The sequence below is a fragment of the Mobula hypostoma genome, chromosome 9 (assembly GCF_963921235.1).
Source record: "Mobula hypostoma chromosome 9, sMobHyp1.1, whole genome shotgun sequence".
Taxonomy (NCBI): domain Eukaryota; kingdom Metazoa; phylum Chordata; class Chondrichthyes; order Myliobatiformes; family Myliobatidae; genus Mobula; species Mobula hypostoma.
The window spans coordinates 15710861-15736181 of NC_086105.1; the positions used below are offsets into that span (position 1 = coordinate 15710861).

Consider the following 25321-nt stretch of genomic DNA (forward strand, 5'->3'; position numbering starts at 1 on the left):
TTTATAAATATCGATATTCATAAAGAGTCCCTTTGTATTGATTGACAAATATAAATACAAGCAGTACTGAATCTGGTAACTACCACAGTAACATTAAGAAAAAGTTCGTCATTTTTCCACGCTGTAATAACCGCTCATCTCAAGCACTGAAACTCGCTGGATGATGTTTGGGGAGGGTCCCACTAGTCTAAATAAAGTGAAATTTGAGATGGACCGAGAAAAAAAAAGGGGTGGGGGAAAGTTGAATAAGGTCAAATGCTGAAGATAATGACATTACAAAAGCAGGGTCGTGCTGACATGTTGCACTCCGGGCGACTCGTCCCCCCGGAAAGGAGACAACTTCACCACCAGCCTGGTTACCTCAGCTGTCAACATGCATCTCAGTCAAACTCACAGAAACTTCGCAAACTTGTGACATTTCGCGAACGAGTGAAATGAAGATGTCCCGCCCTGCCGTTTAGAATGGTTAGCTGATACTCCTGAGCCCTAGGTGCCAGTGACATTATCTGAAAGGCCGTTATTTTACTCACCCCAACACAGCCGGCTCCCTTAGTTTCGCGTCCCCGCTTCCTCCAACACCAGCTCGTGCGCATGCCTGGCCGGACATGCCGCAGTGCGCGCGCCCAGCATTCTAGCGGGGAGATGCGCGCACACGCGCGGCTCTGGAACAGAGAGTCCGTCAAGATCGCTGTTATTTCAGCTGCTGCAAGTTCTTCTGGTAGTTTCTAAGATATCGTGAACGTGGAATAAAGTTTCTCTCTCCCCACCTTTCAAATCTACTCGTCAGCTTTTTTTTCGCTAGTCCTGCCGAAGGGTCTCGGCCCGAAACGTCGGCTATACTTTTTTCCAAAGATGCTGCCTGGCCTGCTGAGTTCATCCAGCATCTTGTGTGTGTTGCTCGGATTTCCGGCACCTGCAGATTTTCTCTTGTTTATGAATAAAGTTATTGCGAGTTTGCCAGTGTTTGCTTTGTTTGATTGTTGTATCCTCTACTCCAAGAGGGTGGAGACAGGAAGGTGGTAACCTCCAACCTACTAACACAGATGTGAGCTTCAAATAGCCGCTGCCATCTGGGGTTTCCAGGGCGACACAGTGACGGGTGGGGACTATCTGCATGAGTCTATTCTACACAAACTCTTTGGTCGCGTACAGTATTTGCATTCGTATCTTAGCAATTCCTGTTTGTTTACCAAGAATCCTCACGGAGTCGAGGCAGTGCCTTATTTTAGGATTTTCTTCAGATACTAGTCGGATTACTGTTTGCTTAAAACATTTTCTGCATTTAATTGAGGATGGAATTTATTGATGTTGACGTACACTATCCTGCCGTTTATTTTAGCTAGAAGCTTTTAAAATAAACAACAGGTTTGATTAGTGTTGATAGCCTCTTTGAACTCAATATCTTCCTTCTCACTTTAGAACTCACTTCTAAAAAGCCGATTGTTTGTTATTAAATACAGGCAAACTAATAAATGCACAGAAATATCGGTGGATCAATTAACAAGGTCAGCGCTTCCCGTGTCCCTCATCCAAATTCCACGATCACGGTAACAAATACAGTGGGGGTTCTACACGAAAACTGCATTTACTCTGCATAGCATGTAGAGCTGTTGCCAGATTTCCATGCCGAGCGCCGCTGATGTGTGGCGTTTGCATGTTCTCCTTGTGAGTGCGAGTGTTTCCTCTTGGGCAAAGGTGCTACTCATCGGTTACTGTCGTAGAAAAGCAGCATCCATCACCAGAGATCCCCACCACCCAGGTCATGCTCTCTTCTTACTGCTGCTGTTGCGAATGCTCCGGATGACTTCTGAAGTGAGTTGGCAACAGCACATGACGGACGTCGAGCTCTATAACAATCTACCGATGCTCTCCACTAAAATCGAGGCGAGAAGACTGCAACTAGTGGGGCACTGTCTACGCCACCCCGAGCTACCTGCCGGCCTGGTCATCATATGGGAGCCCAAGCACGGGAGGATGAACCCTGGGCGTCCTCCCAAGACTATGGTCAACACGCTCCTAGGAGACAGCGGCGTGGCTAATGTAGATAAACTGAACACACTGATGAGGGAGAGGGAGAAGTGGAGAGTCCGTCATCGTGCCCAACGCCAGCACCCTAGGCCTGAGTCGACCTGGTAGTAGTAGTTAAGTGTTTAGGTCTGCGAAAAATTCACATTCCACCAGGTTTGAAAACAGTTACTACCATCAAGCTCTTGAACAAGAGGGGATAACTACACTCATTTGCCCTGTCACTGAGATGTTTCCCACAACCAATGATCTCACTTTATGGATTCTTTATCTCTTGTTCTCGTTATTTATTGCTATTTATTTATATTTGCATTTGCACAGTTTGTTGGCTTCTGCACTCTGGTTGATCTTTCATTGATTCTGTTATAGTTACTATTCTATAGATTTGCTGAGTGTGCCCACAGGAATATGAATCTCATGCTTGTATATGGTGACATAGATGTCCTTTGATGAGAAAATTTACTTTGAACTTTGAATTGGTTGCTGTAACGTATTGCAAGCAGTTGGTAAGAGAATTGGGATTTTAAGACTGGTACAGATGGGCTCTTAAAGCATGATGAGAACATGAAATATTCATCTATGCATTTAGAGAATTAAGCCCATGTGGCATTCTTCTTAGTAATTTCAATTTAAAGATCTTGTTTATTTGTTAATCTTATTCCAAGTCTTATTGCTTTAGAGAAATTCAGCAAATTAAAACCGTGAACTGCTACAGCCATGAAAAAATTCTGTCAGTTAGTGTTGGTAATTTGTGGCAATAATCAAACTACAAGCAGATGAACAAATCATCAGCAAGAAACCCACCAGTGTGAATTGTGTTGTGGAGATAATCATCACTGCAACATTCCAAGTAAAATGCAGGGAGCAATACGAAGCAGTAATTGTCATCTGTTCCAAGAACACTAAGGAATTTGATCCAATGAATCAGGAAGAACGATGGAATGCTCTCAAATCCACCATAGAAATTCTTCACTACTTTACAATTTTCTTCATGAGTGTAGTCAAGCCATGATCCTAACCAGTAGGTCTGCAACAGAATGGATCTTCATGAAGACCAGTGTCAATTTTCTCCCCCACTGCTCATTCTTTCTTACATTGTTTCATTTCCAGCAGACTTCCTGCAGGAGTGAAGCTAATCCTCAGACTCAATGGTTAATTTTCAACTTACAAGTACTCCACACTAAAAGCAAGGTCACCCAAACCTCAATATCTCAGTGTAGAAGCTGACGCCCATGTTTGTGTATGCTGATGTCTGGGCACATAAGAAATGGGCCTTGATCGAACTCTCATTGCACAAAACTGTCCTCTGACAATGATTCATGGGACACCTTGGAAAATACAAGGTACCTCTCAGCCAAGGTAGATATTGATGATATGACTCATCAACACATTCCTTTTGATACCATAACCTATGGACAAATAAAGAAAAAGCTGTTTATAGCACAAGATGTCAGACCTGGCACAACCTCGTGGCCTACAGAAGATCCACGTCCTCTTATACATTTCTGAGATCTGGACTATTTACATTAGGCTTGTCAATTAGGAATGTTGCCACTTATGTTGTCTCTGCAAAATGCTCCAAATCAGTGGTTCACAAAGTGTGTGATCTCATGCCCCATACATTTGGAGAAAAACTGATTCTGCCAGCAGTAAGGGAAGTTTTGAGTAAGGTTTTGTCTGAAGTTACCAGGCCAAATAACTAAAGTGATTCCACTCAGCGACAACTCTAAGAGGAATAGATGAAACGTCTAAGAATGTAGAAGACACATTGTGTAACATTCTTAAGTGACAGAATTTGCTCTACAGCTGCATGAGTCAACTTTGCTAGGCACTGAATTTTGGTTTCTTCGTTATGTTTCTTCATAAAAGATGAAAGCATGGTTAAAGAGTTCTTATTTGCAAGGGGACTAGAAACAGATACAAAGGAGTCAGTATTTCAGGTTGTTGAGCAATTTTTCAAAGAGAAGGACAGTTTGCTCACCAACTTTCTTGCTTGTGTGACAGATGGAAGACCATCAATAACAGGATACCACCATGGGGTTATTACTTTCTTCAAAAAAGCTATACCTATTTACCATTCACTGTGTAATTCACATCTTGTGGCAAGAAACCTAAGTGATCAGCTGTTATCACAGTGGTAAATAAAATCAATTCCCATGCTCTCTATTCTCAACTATTTCAAGAGCTTTGTATTGAGAATGTTCAACAGTTTAAATGCGTGTGTAGCACACAGAATTCATTTGGTTCTCAAAAGGAAAATGCCTGAGGCACTTTTATGCACTTTTTGAAATGGTGAGTCTTCCTTTGAAGACTTGAATGCTTCATTCTGTAATCGACTCAAGAATATTAGGCATGACATTGCTTATTTGTCAGAATTATTTGCAAAGTTTAATATAATCAATCCTTAACTCCAAGGAAATTATGTGAATCTTATTAAAGTCAGATCAGTCACATTTCTGTCTAGAAGAAGAAAGAAGAAAGCCCTTAACTCTGAGTGGAGTCATCAGGATGCCGTCATGATGGCATTTTTTTTTTAGCAGGCTTTCTTATTTTTACGAGTTAAAGTTGCTAGCTTGACACTCAACACAGCATGGATGGAAAGCGTGCAAGGGAGCCGGCTGGATTCAAACTTGGGAGCCTTCGCTCCGAAATCTGGTGCTGATGCCACTACACCATCAGCCAGCTATTTCTGTCTAAGTTAACCCTATTTAAATGTAACACTGGCTATCACAAACCCATCAAGCTATGCCTTAAATACACACAATGACCTGGCTTCCATAGCTGTCTGTGGTAACAAATTCCACAAATTCACCACCCTCTGGCTAAAGAAATTTCTCCACATCTCTGTTTCAAATGGATGCCCCTCTACTCTGAGGCTGTGCCCTCTTGTCCGAGACTCCCCCACCATGGGAAACATTCTTTCCACATCTACTCTGTCTAGGCCTTTCAACATTCGAAAGGTTTCAATGAGATCCCGCCCCCCTCCCATCCTTCTAAATTCTTGCAAGTACAGAGCTAGACCTATCAAACGTCCCTCGTATGATAACCCTTTCATTCCTGGAATCATCCTTGTGAATTTCCTCTGAATCCTCTCCAATTCCAGCACAACTTTTCTTTGATGAGGAGCCCAGAACTGTTCACGATACTCAAGATGAGGACTCACCAGTGCCTTATAAAGCCTCAGCAACACATCCCTGCTCTTGTATTCTAGACTTCCTGAAATGATTGCTAACATCGTATTTACCTTCCTCACCACCGACTCTACCTGTAAGTTAACCTTCAGGGTGTTCTGCACAAGTACTCCCAAGTCCCTTTGCATCTGTTTAGAAAATAGTTTTCACATTTATTTCTACTACCAAAGTACATGACCATGCATTTTCCAACATTGTATTTCATTTGCCACTTTCTTGCCCATCCTCCTAATCTAAGTCCTTCTGCAGCCTACCTGTTTTCTCAACACTACCTGCCCCTCCACCAATCTTCATATCATCTGCAAACTTGGCAACAAAGCTATCTATTCCATCATTATATCATTTATATACAGCATAAAAAGCAGTACCAACACCGACCCCTGCAGAACACCACCAGTCACTGGCAACCAACCAGGAAAGGATCCTTTTATTCCCACTTGCTGCCTCCTACCAACCAGCCAATACTCTAACCATGCCAGTAACTTTCCTGTAATACCATGGGCTCTTAACTTGGTAAGCAGCCTCATGTGTGGCACCTTGTCAAAGGCCTTCTGAAAGTTCAAATATTCAACATCCACTGCATCCCCTTTATCTATCCTACTTCCCCTCAAAGAATTCCAACAGGTTCATCAGGTAAGATTTTCCCTTAAGGAAACCATGCTGACTTTGCCCTATCTAGTCCTGTGTCACCGTAACCCCATCCGTAACAATTGACTCCAACATCTTCCTAACCACTGAGGTCAGGCTAACTGGTCTATAATTTACTTTCTGCTGCTTGCCTCCTTTCTTAAAAAGTGGAGTAGTATTTGCAATTTTCCAGTCCTCTGGCGCGTTCACCTTTGTAATAGTAACTGCACTCTCTTCACTTCCCTCACACCCTTCAACATCTGGCACACTGCTAGTGTCTTCCACTGTAAAGACTGATGCAAAATACTCATTTAATTCATCTGCCTTCTCCATTAATATTTCTCCAGCCTCATTTTCTAGCGATCCTATATCCACTCTCATCTCTTCCGTTTTATACACACGTAAAAAGTTTTTACTATCCACTTTGATAGTTTGCTAGCTTCCTTTCATATTTCATCTTTTCCCTCCTAATGATTCTTGTTGCTCTCTGTAGGTTTTTAAATTGCTGCTCTGCTGTCATCCCATAAGACCAAACTTCATAGGAGCAGAAATAGGCCATTCAGTCCATCAAGTCCAATCCGCTGTTTCATCATGGCTGATTCTGGATCCCATTCAACCCCACTTACCTGCCCTCTCACTATATACCTCGATGCCCCGACCAGTCAGGAATCTATCAAATTCTGCTTTAAATATACCATGGACTTGGCCTCCACCGCAGTCTGTGGCAGAGCATTCCACAGATTCGCCACTCTTTGGCTAAAAAGAAATTCCTCCTTCCTTCTGTTCTAAAAGGTCACCACTCAATTTTGAGGCCGTGCCCTCTAGTTCTGCATATCCCCACCACAGGGAACATCCTCTCCATATCCACCCCATCTAGTCCTTTCAACATTCAGTAGGTTTCAATGAGATCCCCACGCATCCCTCTAAATTCCAGTGAGTACAGGACCAAAGCTGCCAAACGCTATGTTAACCCTTTCATTCCCAGAATAATCCTCGTAAACCTCCTCTGGACTCTCTCCAACGGCAACACATCCTTTCTGCGATATGGGGCCCAAAACTGTTGACAATACTCCAAGTGTGACCAGACCAGCATCTTATAAAGCTTCAGCATTATCTCCTTGTTTTTATATTTTATTTTGCTTGAAATCATTGCCAACATTGCATTTGCCTTCTTTACAACAGACTCAACCTGTGAATTAACCTTCTGGGAATCTGGGACGAGGACTCCTACGTCCCTCTGCACCTCCGATATTTGAACCTTCTCCCCTTTTAGATAATAGTCCGCACTATCGTTCCTTTTACCAAAATGCATTATCCATAGAACATTACAGCACAGAAACAGGCCTTTTGGCCCTTCTTGACTGTGCCGAACCATTTTTCTGCCTAGCCCCACTGACCTGCACCTGGACCATATCCTTCCATACACCTCTCATCCATGTACCTGTCCAAGTTTTTCTTAAATGTTAAAAGTGAGCCCGCATTTACCACTTCATCTGGCAGCTCATCCCACACTCCCACCACTCTCTGTGTGAAGAAGCCCCCCCTCCCAATGTTTCCTTTAAACTTTTCCCCCTTCACCCTTAACCCATGTCCTCTGGTTTTTTTCTCCCCTAGCCTCAGTGGAAAAAGCCTGCTTGCATTCACTCTATCTATACCCATCATAATTTTATATACCTCTATCAAATCTCCCTTCGTTCTTCTACGCTCCAGGGAATAAAGTCCTAACCTATTCAACCTTTCTCTGTAACTCAGTTTCTCAAGTCCCGGCAACATCCTTGTAAACCTTCTCTGCACTCTTTCAACCTTATTATTATCCTTCCTGTAATTTGGTGACCAAAACTGTACACAATACTCCAAATTCGGCCTCACCAATGCCTTATACAACCTCACCATAACATTCCAACTCTTATACTGAAAACTTTGATTTATAAAGGCCAATGTACCAAAAGCTCTCTTTACGACCCTATCTACCTGTGATGCCACTTTTAGGGAATTTTGTATCTGTATTCCCAGATCCCTCTGTTCTACTGCACTCCTCATTGCCCTACCATTTACCTTGTATCTTCTACCTTGGTTTGTCCTTCCAGAGTGCAATACATAGAAACATAGAAAATAGGTGCAGGAGTAGGCCATTCGGCCCTTCGAGCCTGCACCGCCATTTATTATGATCATGGCTGATCATCCAACTCAGAACCCCGCCCCAGCCTTCCCTCCATACCCCCTGACCCCCGTAGCCACAAGGGCCATATCTAACTCCCTCTTAAACATAGCCAATGAACTGGCCTCAACAGTTTGCTGTGGCAGAGAATTCCACAGATTCACCACTCTCTGTGTGAAGAAGTTTTTCCTAATCTCGGTGCTAAAAGGCTTCCCCTCTATCCTCAAACTGTGACCCCTCGTTCTGGACTTCCCCAACATCGGGAACAATCTTCCTGCATCTAGCCTGTCCAATCCCTTTAGGATCTTATACGTTTCAATCAGATCCTCCCTCAATCTTCTAAATTCCAACGAGTACAAGCCCAGTTCATCCAGTCTTTCTTCATATGAAAGTCCTGCCATCCCAGGAATCAATCTGGTGAACCTTCTTTGTACTCCCTCTATGGCAAAGATGTCTTTCCTCAGATTAGGGGACCAAAACTGCACACAATATTCCAGGTGTGGTCTCACCAAGGCCTTGTATAACTGCAGTAGTACCTCCCTGCTCCTGTACTCAAATCCTCTCGCTATAAATGCCAGCATACCATTCGCCTTTTTCACCGCCTGCTGTACCTGCATGCCCACTTTCAATGACTGGTGTATAATGACACCCAGGTCTCGTTGCACCTCCCCTTTTCCTAATCGGCCACCATTCAGATAATAATCTGTTTTCCTATTTTTGCCACCAAAGTGGATAACTTCACATTTATCCACATTAAATTGCATCTGCCATGAGTTTGCCCACTCACCCAACCTATCCAAGTCACCCTGCATCCTCTTAGCATCCTCCTCACTGCTAACACTGCCACCCAGCTTCGTGTCATCTGCAAACTTGGAGATGCTGCATTTAATTCCCTCATCCAAGTCATTAATATATATTGTAAACAACTGGGGTCCCAGCACTGAGCCTTGCGGTACCCCACTAGTCACCGCCTGCCATTCTGAAAAGGTCCCGTTTATTCCCACTCTTTGTTTCCTGTCTGCTAACCAATTCTCCACCCACACCAATACCTTACCCCCAATACCGTGTGCTTTAAGTTTGCACACTAATCTCCTGTGTGGGACCTTGTCAAAAGCCTTTTGAAAATCCAAATATACCACATCCACTGGTTCTCCCCTATCCACTCTACTAGTTACATCCTCAAAAAATTCTATGAGATTCGTCAGACATGATTTTCCTTTCACAAATCCATGCTGACTTTGTCCGATCATTTCACTGCTTTCCAAATGTGCTGTTATCACATCCTTGATAACTGACTCCAGCAGTTTCCCCACCACCGACGTTAGGCTAACCGGTCTATAATTCCCCGGTTTCTCTCTCCCTCCTTTTTTAAAAAGTGGGGTTACATTAGCCACCCTCCAATCCTCAGGAACTAGTCCAGAATCTAATGAGTTTTGAAAAATTATCACTAATGCATCCACTATTTCTTGGGCTACTTCCTTAAGCACTCTGGGATGCAGACCATCTGGCCCTGGGGATTTATCTGCCTTCAATCCCTTCAATTTACCTAACACCACTTCCCTACTAACATGTATTTCACTCAGTTCCTCCATCTCACTGGACCCTCTGTCCCTTACTATTTCTGGAAGATTATTTATGTCCTCCTTAGTGAAGACAGAACCAAAGTAATTATTCAATTGGTCTGCCATGTCCTTGCTCCCCATAATCAATTCACCTGTTTCTGTCTGCAGGGGACCTACATTTGTCTTTACCAGTCTTTTCCTTTTTACATATCTATAAAAGCTTTTACAGTCCGTTTTTATGTTCGCTGCCAGTTTTCTCTCATAATCTTTTTTCCCCTTCCTAATTAAGCCCTTTGTCCTCCTCTGCTGAACTCTGAATTTCTCCCAGTCCTCAGGTGAGCCACTTTCTCTGGCTAATTTGTATGCTACTTCTTTGGAATTGATACTCTCCCTAATTTCTCTTGTCAGCCACGGGTGCACTACCTTCCTTGATTTATTCTTTTGCCAAACTGGGATGAACAATTGTTGTAGTTCATCCATGCAACCTTTAAATGCTTGCCATTGCATATCCACCGTCAATCCTTTAAGTGTCACATACCTCACACTTGTCTGTATTAAACTCCATCTGCCATTTTTCAGCCCATTTTTCCAGCTGATCCAAATCCCTCTGCAAGATTTGAAAACCTTCCTCACTGTCCACTACACCTCCAATCAGCAAATTTGCTGATCCAATTTATCACATTATCATCCAGATCATTGATATAGATGACAAATAACAATGGACCCAACACTGATCCCTGTGGCACACCACTAGTCACAGGCCTCCACTCTGAGAAGCAATCCTCCACTACCACACTCTGGCTTCTTCCATTGATCCAATGTCTAATCCAATTTACTACCTCTCCATGTATACCTAGCAACTGAATCTTCCTAACTAACCTCCCATGCGGGACCTTGTCATAAGGCCTTACTGAAGTCCATGTAGACAACATCCACTGCCTTTTCTTGTAACCTCCTTGAAAAATAGATTGGTTAAACATGACCTCCCACGTACAAAGCCATGTTGACTCTCCCTAATAAGTCCCTGTCTATCCAAATACTTGGAGATCCTATCTCTTAGTACTCCTTCCAATAATTTACCTACTACCAACGTCAAACTTACCGGCCTATAATTTCCCAGATTACTTTTAGAGCCTTTTTTAAACAACCGACAACATGAGCTATCCTCCAATCCTCCGGCATCTCACCCGTAGATATCGACATTTGAAATATATCTGCCAGGGCCCCTGCAATTTCAACACTAGTCTCCTTCAAGGTCCAAGGAAATACCCTGTCAGGTCCTGGGGATTTATCTACTCTGATTTGCCTCAAGATAGCAAGCACCTCCTCCTCTTCAATCTGTATAGGTTCCATGACCTCACTACTTGTTTGCCTTATTTCCATTGACTCCATGCCAGTTTCCTTAGTAAATACAGACGCAAAAAAGACCATTTAAGATCTCCCCCATTTCTTTTGGTTCCATACATGGCCGACCACTCTGATCTTCAAGAGGACCAATTTTATCCCTTACTATCCTTTTGCTCTTAATATACCTGTAGAAGCTCTTTGGACTATCCTTCACCTTGATTGCCAAAGCAACCTCATGTCTTCTTTTAGCCCTCCTGATTTCTTTCTTAAGTATTTTTTGCACTTTTTATACTCCTCAAGCACCTTATTTGCTCCCTGTTTCCTATAGATGTCATCCATCTTTCTCTTCTTATTTTTTTAATCAGAGTTCCAATACCCCTTGAGAACCAAGGTTCTTTATTGTTATTCACTTTGCCTTTAATTCTGACAGGAACATACAAATTCTGCACTCTCAAAATTTCTCCTTTGAAGGCCTCCCACTTACCAATCACATCCTTGCCAGAGAACAACCCGTCCCAATCCACGCTTTTTAGACCTTTTCTCATTTCTTTAAATTTGGCCTTTTCCCAGTTTAGAACCTCAACCCAAGGACCAAATCTATCTTTATCCATGATCAAGTTGAAACTAAAGGTGTTATGATCACTGGAACCATAGTGTTCCCCTACACACACTTCCGTCACCTGTCCTAACTCATTTCCCAATAGGAGATCTAATATTGCATCCTCTCTAGTTGGTACCTCTATATATTGATTTAGAAAACTTTCCTGAACACATTTTACAAACTCTAACCCATCTAGACCTTTAACAATAAGGGAATCCAATCAATATGTGGAAAATTAAAATCCCCTACTATCACAACTTTATGTTTCCTGCAGTTGTCTGCTATCTCTCTGCAGATTTGCTCCTCTAATTCTCGCTGACTATTGGGTGGTCTATAATACAACCCCATTAATGTGGTCATACCTTTCCTGTTTCTCAGCTCCACCCATATGGCCTCGGTAGACAAGCCCTCTAATCTGTCCTGCCTGAGCACTGGTGTAACATTTTCCCTGACTAGCAAAGCCACCCCTCCACCCTTCATTCCTCTGCCTCTATCACGTCGGAAACATCGGAACCCTGGAATATTAAGGTGCCAGTCCTGCCCCACCTGCAGCCAAGTTTCACTAATGGCTATAATGTTGTAATTCCATGTGTCAATCCACGCCCTCAGCTCGTCAGCCTTCCCCACAATACTCCTTGCATTGAAATAGACACACCTCAGAAGATTATTACCACCACACACCACCCTTCTATTTGTGACTTTGCATGAACTTTTAACATCATTTACTTTCACCCCCACTCCACTACCTACTCTGGCACTCCAGTTCCCATCCCCCTGCAAATCTAGTTTAAACCCTCCTCAAAAGCACTAACAAACAAATCATACATTACCCAACACTGCATTCCATCTGCCACTTTTTTGCCCATTCTTTCAATTTGTATAGTAGTAGTAGGCAGCTGTTGATCCCAGGGGATCACGGGTTTGGGCCTCTGGTGGACTGTGTCCTCTCCAGGGCACAAGATTGGGCAGGAAGATTTGAAGAACCAGCTGTTGCCCATGCAGCAGGTTCCCCCTCTCCAAGTCACCGATATAGTCCAAGGGAAGGGCAAGTGCCAATACAGCTTGACACCAGTGTCGTCCCAGAGGTTGTGAGAGTGAAGTTGAAAACAACATCAAACTGCCTTAGGGATGCCCGCTCTGGATTTCTTCCTCAGGCTTTACTTCTAAAGCCTTTCCCATGGATGGGTATGGCTGCAAGACAGCAGAGGTTTAAAATCAAGAGTTTTCCTTCTCTCCAATTTGTATGTCCTGCTGAAATCACATAGCTTCCTCAGCGCTACCTACCCCTCTACCTATCTTCGTATCATCTGCTTTGCCACAAAGCCATCAATTCCACTATCTAAATCATTGCCAAACAATGTGAAAAGCAGCGGTCCTAATATTTAACCAAGGAACACCACTAGTCATTGGCAGCCAACCAGAAAAGGTCCCCTTTCTTCACACTCACTGCCTTGTCAGCCATTCCTCTATCCATGCCAGTATCTTTCCTGTAACATCATAGGATTTTATCTTGTTAAGTAGCCTCATGTGAAGCACTTTATCAAATGCATTCTGAAAATCTAAGTAAATGACATCCACTGCCTCTCCTTTGTCTATCCTACTTGCTACTTCCTCGAAGAATTCTAACAGATTTGTCAGGCAAGACTTCCCCCAACTGAAATCACGCTGACTTTGGCTTATTTTATCATTAGTGTCCAAGCACCCCAAAACCTTTTCCTTAATAATGGACTCTAACACTTTTCCAACCAGAGGTTAGGCTAACTGGTTTATAATTTCTGGTCTTCTTAGAGAGTGGAGTGACATTTGCAATTTTCCAGTCCTTCGGGCCCATGTCAGCATCTCCTTCCAATTTACTTTGCAACTTTTTTCTCACACCACTGTAATTTCCATTACTCCTCTGAAATACTGCTACACTAGACTTTACTTTCTCCCTATCAAATTTCAAATTGAACTCAATCATATTGCGATCACTGCCTCCTCAGGGTTCTTTTACCTTAAGCTTACAGTTCATTATTGATGTAAGTTGTTTTTACCATAATTAAAGAAATAATTTGATTTGTAACTTTAAATAGATTTGAACAATTTTTGCATTAGGTGTCACAACACTGAACTTGCAGTTTCTATTTTCTTTTCACTGCACATCATAAACCAAAATTCCTTGTAGATTTTATATAATGGCTGGAAAGGAGAATCTGAGGATGTGGTCTGGGAGCCACTGGGTGGTAACCTAAAGTTTGGGAACAACCACTCTAAATTCACTGAAAGGATGTGCAAACTAACAGTCTGCTCCCAGCCAATATTCCCAGCACTAAAGCCTTACTTTCACACAACTGGCTAATTTGGATAGACGGTAATGTTTGCATGTCTCGTGTCAGATTCACAAAACATGCTTTCTGTTCTCAGCCTCATAATAAGAGAATCAGGCAGAAAAGACTGAAAATATTCTCAAAGCCTCAAAGAAATGCAATGTTCCTGATTTTTGCGAATCCTTGATCCACGACAACTCCAGGAATATTTGAGATGATATTGAAAATGTTAGATCCATCCGTTGGGAACATAGAAGCCCTGTATAAATAGTAGGATTGCACCAGCTCACAAACAACCCAACTCACTAGGCATCTCAAATATCATCTGTTCAAGTCTGTGGATTCTAGTCCTGCCTCATTCTTCACTTTAGAATCTTCAACATTGTTGTGGAAGCAAATTATCCTTGATCCCAAAGAACTACCCAAGACAATTGGTTACAATTAGAAAATGCTGCCCCATACTGAAAATGGCAAGCCACTGTTGGAATCCATATGGAGTTGTCCAGATAAAGATGCAAAAATGCAAATACCTTAACTACAATTTTCAAATTTGTCTCTTTCTAATAATTTTTTCTAGATTGGGAAGTTGTAGATATTTTTAATTAATGGCAGGGCAGACATGAAAAGCAGAATAATTTACACATATTCATCAGAGTTTATGTGACTTTGGTACTCAAGAAAATTATGGTAGTCTTTGGTGGTACTATGATACAATCTTAGAGTGAAGGAGTCTTAAGATGCAAATTACATATTATGGATTCTTCTATAATGACTGCCAAATTTCATGATCCTTCTTGACAGCCTCCTCCCTGTGCAGCCTTAATCATTTGAGCTGTTCATATTTTTGTTTAAATATAGTAATTTATTATGTTCTGATCATTACCTTTTCTTAACTATTTTAATATTTTGCAACATGCAGTACTTATTCTAAACATTTTTAGAAGAATATTTCTATTCTGTATGCATTATCAATAAAGTAAATAACTGCAATATCAATTTAGCGTATCCTCATTTTGAACATATCCTTGAGCAGTCATGGCTAAGTAAGCTAGTCGATTTTCCAAAGCACCAACTTTGTAATCATTTTGTAACAATGGTCATATATCATGATCCAATTATCCCAGAAGGCAGGCAATATGTCCTGACTGAAAGATGCATTTGACAAGCATTTCCAAATTCTCTGTAACATTGAGCAGCCTTCAGCCCAGATCAAATCACCTTGCAATCGCATTAGTTAAGCTATCACCCTTTGTATGATCTTGGGCTTTTTACCAATCTCAGAATTCATTTGCTGACAGTGAGTCATTCATAAAAATACAAAAACTACAGGCAAATGAGTATCTTGTATAACTGGTATAGCAGACAAAGTACTTTAATTATATTAAAACACAGCCCTGCCATGCAATAACCAAAGTACCATGTGAAAGTTTGTATGTATTTGAAATAAAGCCCGCCCCCATTCAAAAAAGTTAGCTACTTTCTGATAGGAAAGGTACGTCGCATCCGGAGTTTCTCCGGTTAGCCAATGATTTCCCTCCATGCCTCTCTGACGTAGTGGGGATTCGCGTACAAGGCAAGTTACAGCAGTGGTAGGAACAGGAAAATGTTTTATCTCCCCTTTTCCTTTGTGATTATTACATTTCCCCCATTTTTACATTTTATAGTGCATTTACATTAAAATCAAATAATAGCTAGTGTATATAAACCTGCTGTGTCAATTAATCTGAAACATTTTCTGATTAATGTTATTTTAATGTTCAAGTTAGCTACAAACTTTAAGAAAGATGCAGAATACATTAGGATTACATGAAGCATACATTTCCCGGAGAATGTATTGTGATATTACTTCGGTCAGCATATCATTCAATGCCGAATCTTTTGCTGTTTCCCGTCTTCTTAAAACATAAAAACAAGTTCTTGTGTACTTTGTTTTCACATATTTACCACGCTAATCCCTTTGGACATTTTGATTTTCCTTTCTTTTTCAATTGGTACTTAATCTTCTTTCTTTGTCTTGGATGCATCCATATTGGATATTGTCCATGTTCATCCAAAAATGTCTTTTTGTTCCTTTTTTTGTCTACGTCCATGTTAGAAGCTTCATCTGGGAAGATTATGGTTGTATGCATCAGAGTTAAGCCACAAGTTCAAAATCTCAAATCATCAACATCAAGTATTGGCAAATTGCAAATTAACCCAATAAAATATTCACTCCTGGAAGATTTGCTATTCAAAGTAACAAGCAGTTGCATCACACAAACCAACTAGGTCCAATTGAAATACATGGTCAATGGTGAGTTAATCTGGTTTTCAGATGACTCTAGAGATAGTGTTATTTGCTGGAGGATCTTTAGGTTACGACGGAGTCAAGGCTTACAGATGATTTAAATTATTTGTTCATTCAAGAATTTAAGAGCACTGAGTTCTCACTGTTTTTATTTACATTAAAAAACTTAAAATAATTTCAAATTTTAGCTTAAAATTGATTATGTATCTTTATGGAATAAAATAAAAATAATGGAAATAAACTTGGAGCAAAAAAGAAACACAAATGTTGAGAGATAAACCAAAAACAGAAAGCTAGAAGTGGTCAGCAGGTCAAACCGTACTAGTGGGCAGAGAAGGGTCTGGAATCAAGCTGTCAACCCCAGTTCATTGAAACTGGTCTAACTGCTGGGAGCTTCTAGCATTCTCCATTATTCCACAAATAATTTGTCAAACACCTAAATTTCATTATTGAGTGAAATCAAACTTGTTTGAGATATCCCATTAGTCTGTAACTACTCAATTTTTCTTCCTCTCCATAATTAATGATACGCTCCAATTTTAACTCCCCTATAACTTAGTTTATGACTTCTCCTGGAATTCTAAGGCTTTTTAAGCCCACTTTCATTAATTTTAATCAAACTCCCTCAGTGCTTCTCTTCTCAAATCATTAAAAAAAAATACCGTTTTCTGCAGCTGGCTTCTGTTGGAGTTTTTCAGAAGAGACGACAGTTGCAATTTCTTTAATATCATTCATATTAATGTCACCACTCTGATTCATTCCCAGTACACTTTTCAGACGTGCAAGCTCCTTTGGTGCATTCTTCTTCCGTTTTTCTGCTCGCATCTTCCGCTTCCGTTTACTCCTTAAACTTTTTGCCATTCTTTATGCTGTATTTGAATAAACATCAAATTACATAATTCCTGGTTTAAACAGAAAACTGCACATTGAATAAGTGACAAATCTTGCTTCCCAAAACTGCACGCTGAATAAGTCCCAAATATAAATTTTAATACTGATTTCTGTTACCCAGCACATACAATTTGGAATTCACTGTCTTCAAGTTCAATTCTAACACACTCCAAGCTAACAATGCCCATCTTACCAGGGCCCTGGGATGTAAAATAGAATCATATTCTGCAGTGCATCAGCTTTTACCAGCAATAAACAAAAAGCAAAATGTTAATTTTTTTTGGGACACATTTTATCTGATATGAGCTTTTCCTACATAATAGCAAATTATTTATTTTGATTATTCAAGCACAACACAAGCAGAAAGAATACAAGATAGAATTTTCCTATTTTTCAAATTTTCCCTTCAATCTTTTTATTTAAGTTTATGGCTTGTCAGCATAACTCTTTGATATCCTTATGTACTTCGTAGGAAAATTGCAATCATTTAAGTTTTGAGTTTTGAAACTATCAAACACAAGCTTGTTACAGATGGTTGCATGAAATGTAAGGCTGTGATTAATAGGTGATTTTAACTTTCACATGTTGACTGGCACTCCAAGGACTGGATGGAATAGAGAACATGTACTCAGGGAAGTTTCCGTAATCAGTTTGTAGCAGTCCCAACTAGAGAGTGTGATACTGGATCTCCTCTTAGGGTGTGATACAGGGAAGGTGACAGAAGTGTATGCAGCGTACATTTTGTGAGCGTAATTCCAATAGTTCCAAGATAATTATGGAGAAGGATAGGACTGGTCTTAGGGTTAAGATACTAAATAGGAGAAAAACTAATTTTGATATCAGACGTGATATGGCAGGTGTGGGTTGAGATGGATTGCTTTCCTGCAGAGATGCCTGGTAAGTGAAGGGGCCAGCCTCCAAAAGTGAAATATTGAGAGTGCAGAACTGTATGTTCCTGTTAGAATAAAGGGCAAGGCTAACAGGTTTAAGGAACCTTGGTTATCGAGAGATATTGAGGCCCTGATAAAGAAAACGGAAGTGTCTATCAGGGATAAGCAATCAGGAACAGCTTCAACAGTGTAAGAAATTGAAAAGGACACTACGGAGAGAAATCAGAAGGGCTAAAAGAGGACATGAGGTTGCTCTGGTAGACAAGGTGAAAGAGATTTTCAAGAGATGCTTTAGATATATCAAGAGCAAATGGATATCCCCAAATCACAAACTGCAGATTGGATGGGGCTAGTTCTGTTTGCCTTTCACCGACATGTGTGTTACAATACTTACAAAATGTGACACAAAGTCTACAGTTACTGCAGTGGGATAATCTGCCAGAAAACGGTTAAAACTACAGCGATGTGAGAACATGAGAAGTCTACCACTGCATCACTATCTATCACTACAACTTCCCTTAAATCCCTGAAACTTATCATATTTTGAAAGGAAGTTCACTTCGCTTTACTTGGTGAGTACACGCACTTTATTGCCATATTGAATTTACATATAATAGCAATTAAAAATATTTGCCTAAAATTATTTCCCGAGTTTTATTCTTACTAAACTATTTTTATTTTCATGTATATTCAATATTGTACTTTTTCATGAGATTATACTTATAATTCTTCGGCACTTACTATTTTTCTATAGAGCCTACTCACAAAATTGTATTTTCAGTGTGTGTGTGTGAGTGTGAGTGTGAGTGTGAGTGTGTGTGTGTGTGTGTGTGTGTGTGTGTGTGTGTGTGTGGCATTTCAAAGTGATAAGCAGCTCGGATATATTTGAAAAACTGAATTTATACAACAAGAAGTTACAAGGACAAAAACTGTAATCTCATATCATGCAAGGAGGCTACTACCGCTTTCTCTGGAAAACCTCAAAATTTTCAACAAGTTTATGGAATTTCCTTCACTGGTCAATCTAAAATGGAATAGCAAGATAGTGATTTGATTGTATATCTTGATCATTTAAAACAACTGCACACTGATATGGAATTTAGGTTCAGAGACCTGCTGGAGATGCATATTGCAGATTGGTGGATCCATTTGGGGTGAATATGAATGATTTTGACACAACATTGCAAAAATGTCTTATTGAGCTGCAGTGATGTAACAGCTCAAGCAAAATTCAAACACAGAAAGCAAGATTTTGGATAACTGTTAATATTCAAAATAAGTTTCCACAGCTCTGGGAGAAAGCAAAGTTGACTTTTTAAAATTCAGAGTCAGAATCAGGTTTATTATCACCGGCATGTGACGTGAAATTTGTTAATTTTGCAGCAGCAGTTCAATGCAATACCTAATCTAGCAGAGAAAAAGAAACAATTTTTAAAAAATTTAAAAAATAAGTAAATCAATTACAGTATATGTATATTGAATAGATTTTAAAATGTGCAAAAATAGAAATACTCTATCTTAAAAAAAAGTGAGGTAGTGTCTAAAGATTCAATGTCCATTTAGAAATCGGATGGCAGAGGAGAAGAAGCTGTTCCTGAATCGCTGAGTGTGTGTGCCTTCAGGCTTCTGTACCTCCTACCTGATGGTAGCAGTGAGAAAAGGGCACGTCCTGGCTGCGGGAGGTCCTTAATAATGGACGCTGCCTTTCTGAGACACCGCTCCCTAAAGATGGCCTGCATACTTTGTAGGCTAGTACCCAAGATGGAGTTGACTAGATTTACACCCTTCTACAGCTTCTTTCAGTCCTGTGCAGTGATACCAGACAGTGATGCAGCCTGTCAGAATGCTCTCCATGGTACAATTGTATAAGTTTTTGAGTATATTTGTTGACATCCCAAATCTCTTCAAACTCCTATTAAAGTATAGCTGCCTGTCTTGCCTTCTTTATAACAACATCAATATGTTGGAACCAGGTTAGATCCTCAGAGATCCTGACACCCAGGAACTTGAAACCACTCATTCTCTCCACTTCTGATCCCTCTATGAGGATTGGTATGTGTTCCTTCGTCTTACCCTTCCTGAAGTCCACATTCAGGTCTTTCATCTTACTGACATTAAGTGCCAGGTTATGCTGCAGCACCACTCCACTAGTTGGTATACCTCACTTGTATACACCCTCTCGTCACCATCTGAGATTCTATCAACAATGGTTGTATTGTCAGCAAATTTGTAGATGGTATTTGAACTATGCCTAGCAACACAGTCATGTGTATATAGAGAGTAGAGCAGTGAGCTAAGCACACATCCCTGAGGTGCGCCACTGTTGATCGTCAACGAGGAGGATATATCACCAATCCGCACAGATTATGGTCTTCTGCTTAAGAAGTTAGGGATCTAATTGCAGAGGGAGGTACAGAGGCCCAGGTTCTACAGCTTCTCAATCAGGATTGTGGAAATGATGGTATTAAATGCTGAGCTATAGTTGATGAACAGCATCCTGACGTAGGTGCTTGTGTTGTCGAGGTGGTCTGAAGTCATGTGGAGAGCCACTGCGATTGCGTCTGCGTTGACCTATTGTGGCGATAGGCAAATTGCAATCGGCCCAGGTCCTTGCTGAGGCAGGAGTTCAGTCTAGTCACGACCAATCTCTCAAAGCATTTCATCACTGTTGATGTGAGTGCTACCGGGTTTGTAGTCATTAAGACAGCCCACATTCTTCTTCTTAAGCACTGGTATAATTGTTGCCTTTTTGAAACAAGTTGGAACTTCCGCCCATAGCAGTGAAAGGTTGAAAATGTCCTTGAGTACTTCTGCTAGTTGGTTGGTACAGGTTTTCAGAGCGTTACCAGGTACTCCATCCAGACCTCCCGCCTTGCGAGGGTTCACTCTCTTTAAAGACAGCCAACTGGATTCCCACTATTTAGTTGAATGTAGCTTTAGTCAAGCTCTTAACCTGTATCAAAAGCTCGTAATCATTTTAATGTTGTGAAGAGGTGATCCTCAATTTTCTTTAACCAAGTTGCAACCAGATATTCAAATACTTGCTAGTTTGCATCAGTCGCAAGGATCTCACTAAATACCTAAAGTAACAATACTAAGCGCTTTTTCATTGCTGGTTGGAAGAATATTGAATATATTATAAATAAAGTATCTTATTCAGAGCTTTGAAATAGTTTAATTTTTCATATATACCTGTATCATTTTATTTAACATATAATAGCTATAACCTATTAAAACATAAATACTGACTGGAACTTAGTACATTTGACCAAAAAAATGTTAGGAACCACTGTTGTACAAAGTATAGGTTATGAAAAATTACAGTGGAATATCTTGTGGGCTAAGGACTCATAAGTGACTCTCAATCCAGATGAGAGTTATTGCATTCAGGGAGATCAAACTAGGCCAGGACTTGTACAATGAATGGCGGAGCTCTGGGGAATGACATTATGACCCAAGTGTAAAGTCTGCAGAAAACAGTGTCACAAGTAGACAGGGTAGTGAAGAAAGCATTTGGCACACATACCGTCATCAGTCAGGGCACTGAATAATCATCATAATCGGGTTTAATATCATTGGCATTTTTCGTGAAATTTGTTGTTTTGCAGCAGCAGTACACTGCAACACAATTAAAAAATAAATCTTACAAAAATACATATAAAAAATTAAACTAAGCAAGTAATGCAAGAAGAGAGCAAAAGGGAGGAATTGTTCATGGGCTTATTGTCCATTCAAAAATCTGATGACAACGTGGAAAAAGCTACTTCTGAAACGATGAATGTATGTCTTCAAACTCCTGTACCTCGTCCTTGATGGCAGCAATGAGAAGAGGGCATGTCCTGGATGTGGGGGGGGGGGGTCTTTAACGATGGATGCCACCCTCTTGATGCACCGTCCTTCCAAGGTGTCCTGGGTGCTGGACAGGCTAGTGCCCATAAAGGAGCTGGCTGACCTTACAACTTTCTGCAGCTTTTTCTGATCCTGTGCCAGACAGTGGTACAACCAGTTAGAATGCTCTCCATGGTACACCTGGAGAAATCTGTGTGTCTTTGGTGACAAACCAAGTCTCCTCAAACTCCTAATGAAATACAGCTACTGTTGTACCTTCTTTGTAACTGCATCAATATGTTGGACCCAGAGCTACTGACACCCAGGAACTTGAAACTGGTCACCCTTTCCACTTCTGATCTCTCAATGAGAACTGGTGTGTTCCCCTTACTTCCTCTTCCTGAAGTCCACAATCAATTCCTTAGTCTCACTGACGTTGAATGCAAGGTTGTTACTGCGACACCATTCAACCTGCCGATAAATCTCATTCCTGTACGCCTCCTCATCACCACCCGAAATTCTGCCAACAATAATTGTGTTGTCAGCAAATTTATAGAGGGCCTAGCCATACGGTAGTGAGTGTAGAAAGAGTGGAGCAGTGGGTTAAGTGAGCACCAGTGTTGACTGTCAGCAAGGAAATGTTATTTCTGATCTGCACTGACTGTGGTCTCCCAGTAAGGAAGCCAAGGATCCAATTGCACAGGGAGGTACAGAGATCCAGGGTTTAGAGCTTGTTGATTACAACAGAGAGTATGATTGTGTTGAGCACCGAGCTGTAGTCAGTAAACAGCAGCCTGATGTAGGTATTGCTATTGTCCAGGTGATCCAAGGCCGAGTGGAGAGCCAGTGAGATTTTATCTGCTGTACACCTATTGTGGTGACAGACAAATTGCAGTGGGTCTAGGTCCTTGTTTAGGCAAAAGCTGATTCTGGCCATGACCAACCTCTCAAAGCACTTCATCACAGTAGATGTGAGTGCAACTGGGCAAATCGTTGAGGCAGCTCATCCTGCTCTTCTTGGGCACTGGTATGATTGTTACTCTTTTGAAGCAGGTGGGAACCTCCGACCGCAGCAGTGAGACATTGAAGATGACCTTGAACACTCCCACCATTTGGATGGACATGTCTGAAATGCCTTACCAGGTACACCATGAGGGCCTGATGCCTTGTAGGGGTTCACCTTTTGAAGGATGTTCTGACATTCGCCTTTGAGACAGAGATCACAGGGCCACCAGATGCTTCAGTGATTCGCACAGGGGTAGTTTTATTCTCCCTTTCAAAGCATGCATAAATGGCATTGCACTCATACGGGAGTGAAGCATCACGGCCATTCATGATGTTAGGTTTTGCTTTGTAGGAAGTAAAAGCCTACAAACTCTGCCAGAGCTAATGAGCATCCGTTCATAACTTCAATCAAAATTGTTTTTTTTCGCTCTTAAAATAGACTTCTTGGATTTCTTTTATCGTTCTGGATCACTGGTCTCGAATGCCACAGTCCTTGCCCTCAGTATAGGAGATGAAAAGTTATGTCACAGCTACATAAGATGTTGGTGAGGCAAATTTTGGTCACCCTTTTTATTGGAAAGGAGTAAATAAACACAATTAACCAGGATGTTGGCTGTACTCGTGGGCCTGAGTTACAAGGAGAGGTTGTGTAGACTAGGACTTTATTCCCTGGAATGTAGGAGATTGAGGGGCAACGACAGAGAGGTAGAAGATCATGAAGGACTTATATACATAGACAGGGTGAAAGCACATTGCCTTTTTCTCAGGGAGGTAATGCTGAAAAACAAGATGAAATAAGCTTAAGGTCAGAGCTGAGAGATTTAAATGGTTTGGCACATACTAGATGGGCTGAAGGGCCTGTTTCTGTGGTGTGGTGTAGTCTATTTAAAAGGGACATCAGGGGCAGCTTCTTCACACAAAGGGTGGCGTGTATTTGGAACAAGCTGAGTAGGCATAATAGCAACATGGATGAGAGGCTTAGAGGGCTTTGGGACCAGCCTGCTGGCCAAAACAGCTAGCACAAACAAGTTAGGCCAAAGAACCTGTTTCCATGTAGTATGACTTTCTTGACACTCTATACTTTATAACTAGATCCACTACCACTTCTTCTGTAGTGGGACCATCCAGTCACTTGCTCAAAAAGCTCCACAAGATACACTAAAAGTTGCACCCCTCTTTATATTTCACACTAAAGTGATCACATTCAATTTCAGAAAAGTTGAATACTCATTACTATAATCCTATTGCTCCTAGGTCTCTTAACTGTGTAGACATTATCAACTATACTTTCTGCTGGGTGTTAAAAGGCTCGTGGTTTGTCTCCTATACTCACTGGGACACTTTGTTCCCATGTGACCTCATTTGATGAGCCTTTCAAGATATCGCCATAACTGCAATACCACTTCCTTTGTAATGCCCGTCATACCTTAAGATTCCGTACCCTGGAATGCTCTCGTCCTGTCCTTTTAACTATTTATCTATGCTAGCATTTGTGCTGCTCAATAGCTCAGCTCCATCTGCTTTACTATTCGGACTCCTTGCATTGAAATAGATGCAAATTAACCTTGCATTCCTCCCACGACGGAATACTGAGTTTCCATTTAAATAGCATTTCAAAAGTTATTTAAAGCTCTCTGAAATAAAGCAATAAACTATCTACAATGGCGGATAGTGAGCGTCATAAGCGGCCGTCGGAGAGCCCTCAGTCCATGTGAACGCGGGGAGTACTGCCTGTGTTTGAAAGCAAGGCCAGGAGTTAACTGACGTTTGCCTCAAGCCGGTCGATCGATCCACAGGAGGGCCACGAGGAACTCATGAAGCATCGACTATTCCTGACGGCAGGAATTTAAGGAGGCAAAATGCCGCGTTCTCGCGGTTGCCTGGACCTAACTCTCGGCTGCTCAAATCCTCGCTTATAACAAAATAACCAGGGGGAAGAAAAATCGTTTCACTTACTTCGGTCGCAACAGGCAGCCGCTCAGTACACACCACCGCTCACACGTGAAATCGGCGGCCCTGTCCCGGGGATTATGGGAACTTGGAGGATTACCTCAGTCCTCCCAACTCACACCGCCTCCGGACGTTGCAACATACCGGGGTAAAAAAGAATCTCAATCGCAATCCAAAAACAAATAATCGAAATGCAGACTATTTCCATATTTACAGACACACTATCGGTATATATAGATATAGGCTCGCTGTTGTCCTGCAAGCGACGTGATTAGTATTTTCGCTTATTGGTTATATATGTTGGGCTCAAAGGGGTGAAATCCAGTTGTATTCAAGGAAAGGTTCCAAATTTCTTCTGGTATAGGTTTTCTTAACAAAAACACGAGAAAGCCTGCAGATGCTAGAAATCCAAAGCAACACACACAAATGCCAGAGGGACTCCGCAGGTCAGGCAGCATCTATGGAAAGGGGTAAACAGTCGATGTTTCGGGCCGAGACCCTTCTTCAGGATTGAGAAGGTGGAAGATGCAAGAATAAAGTGGTGGGAAGTGGAGAGTGGACAACAGGAGAAAGAAAAGAATAAAGTTATTCTGTCTGAGTACCCTCCAATTTGATGGGACGAATAGCGATTTCTCCTTCCGGTGAACAAATCC

General features: G+C 41.3%; 2 protein-coding genes across 4 annotated transcripts in view; both read right to left on the reverse strand.

The window, feature by feature from the left end:
* Positions 1-953, reverse strand: part of LOC134351524 (small integral membrane protein 29-like) — a 123033-nt gene extending 122080 nt beyond the window's left edge. The window contains exon 1 of one of the 3 annotated variants that reach the window (XM_063057788.1): positions 531-953. The gene's annotated coding sequence lies outside the window, so the exon portion shown is untranslated. The remainder of the gene's footprint in view (positions 1-530) is intronic. The other 2 variants (XM_063057789.1, XM_063057790.1) reach the window with 2 other exon arrangements.
* A 13761-nt stretch (positions 954-14714) lies between these two features.
* On the reverse strand, positions 14715-24811 carry llph (LLP homolog, long-term synaptic facilitation factor). Its single transcript, XM_063057792.1, has 3 exons — positions 24675-24811; positions 16767-16973; positions 14715-15921 (listed from the first exon to the last, which is right to left on the reverse strand). Exons 2-3 carry the CDS (start codon positions 16963-16965, stop codon positions 15758-15760), a joined length of 363 nt encoding a protein of 120 aa, XP_062913862.1. The 5' UTR covers positions 16966-16973; positions 24675-24811; the 3' UTR covers positions 14715-15757.
* Between the last annotated feature and the right edge of the window lie 510 nt (positions 24812-25321).

Bases quoted from the DNA above. Each gene is read 5' to 3' on its own strand.
- llph (XM_063057792.1), bottom strand. From the start codon at position 16,965: ATGGCAAAAAGTTTAAGGAGTAAACGGAAGCGGAAGATGCGAGCAGAA. The intron at 15,922-16,766 runs GTATTTTTTTTT...TAATCTTCCCAG, and splicing joins GAAGCCAGCTGCAGAAAACG to ATGAAGCTTCTAACATGGAC.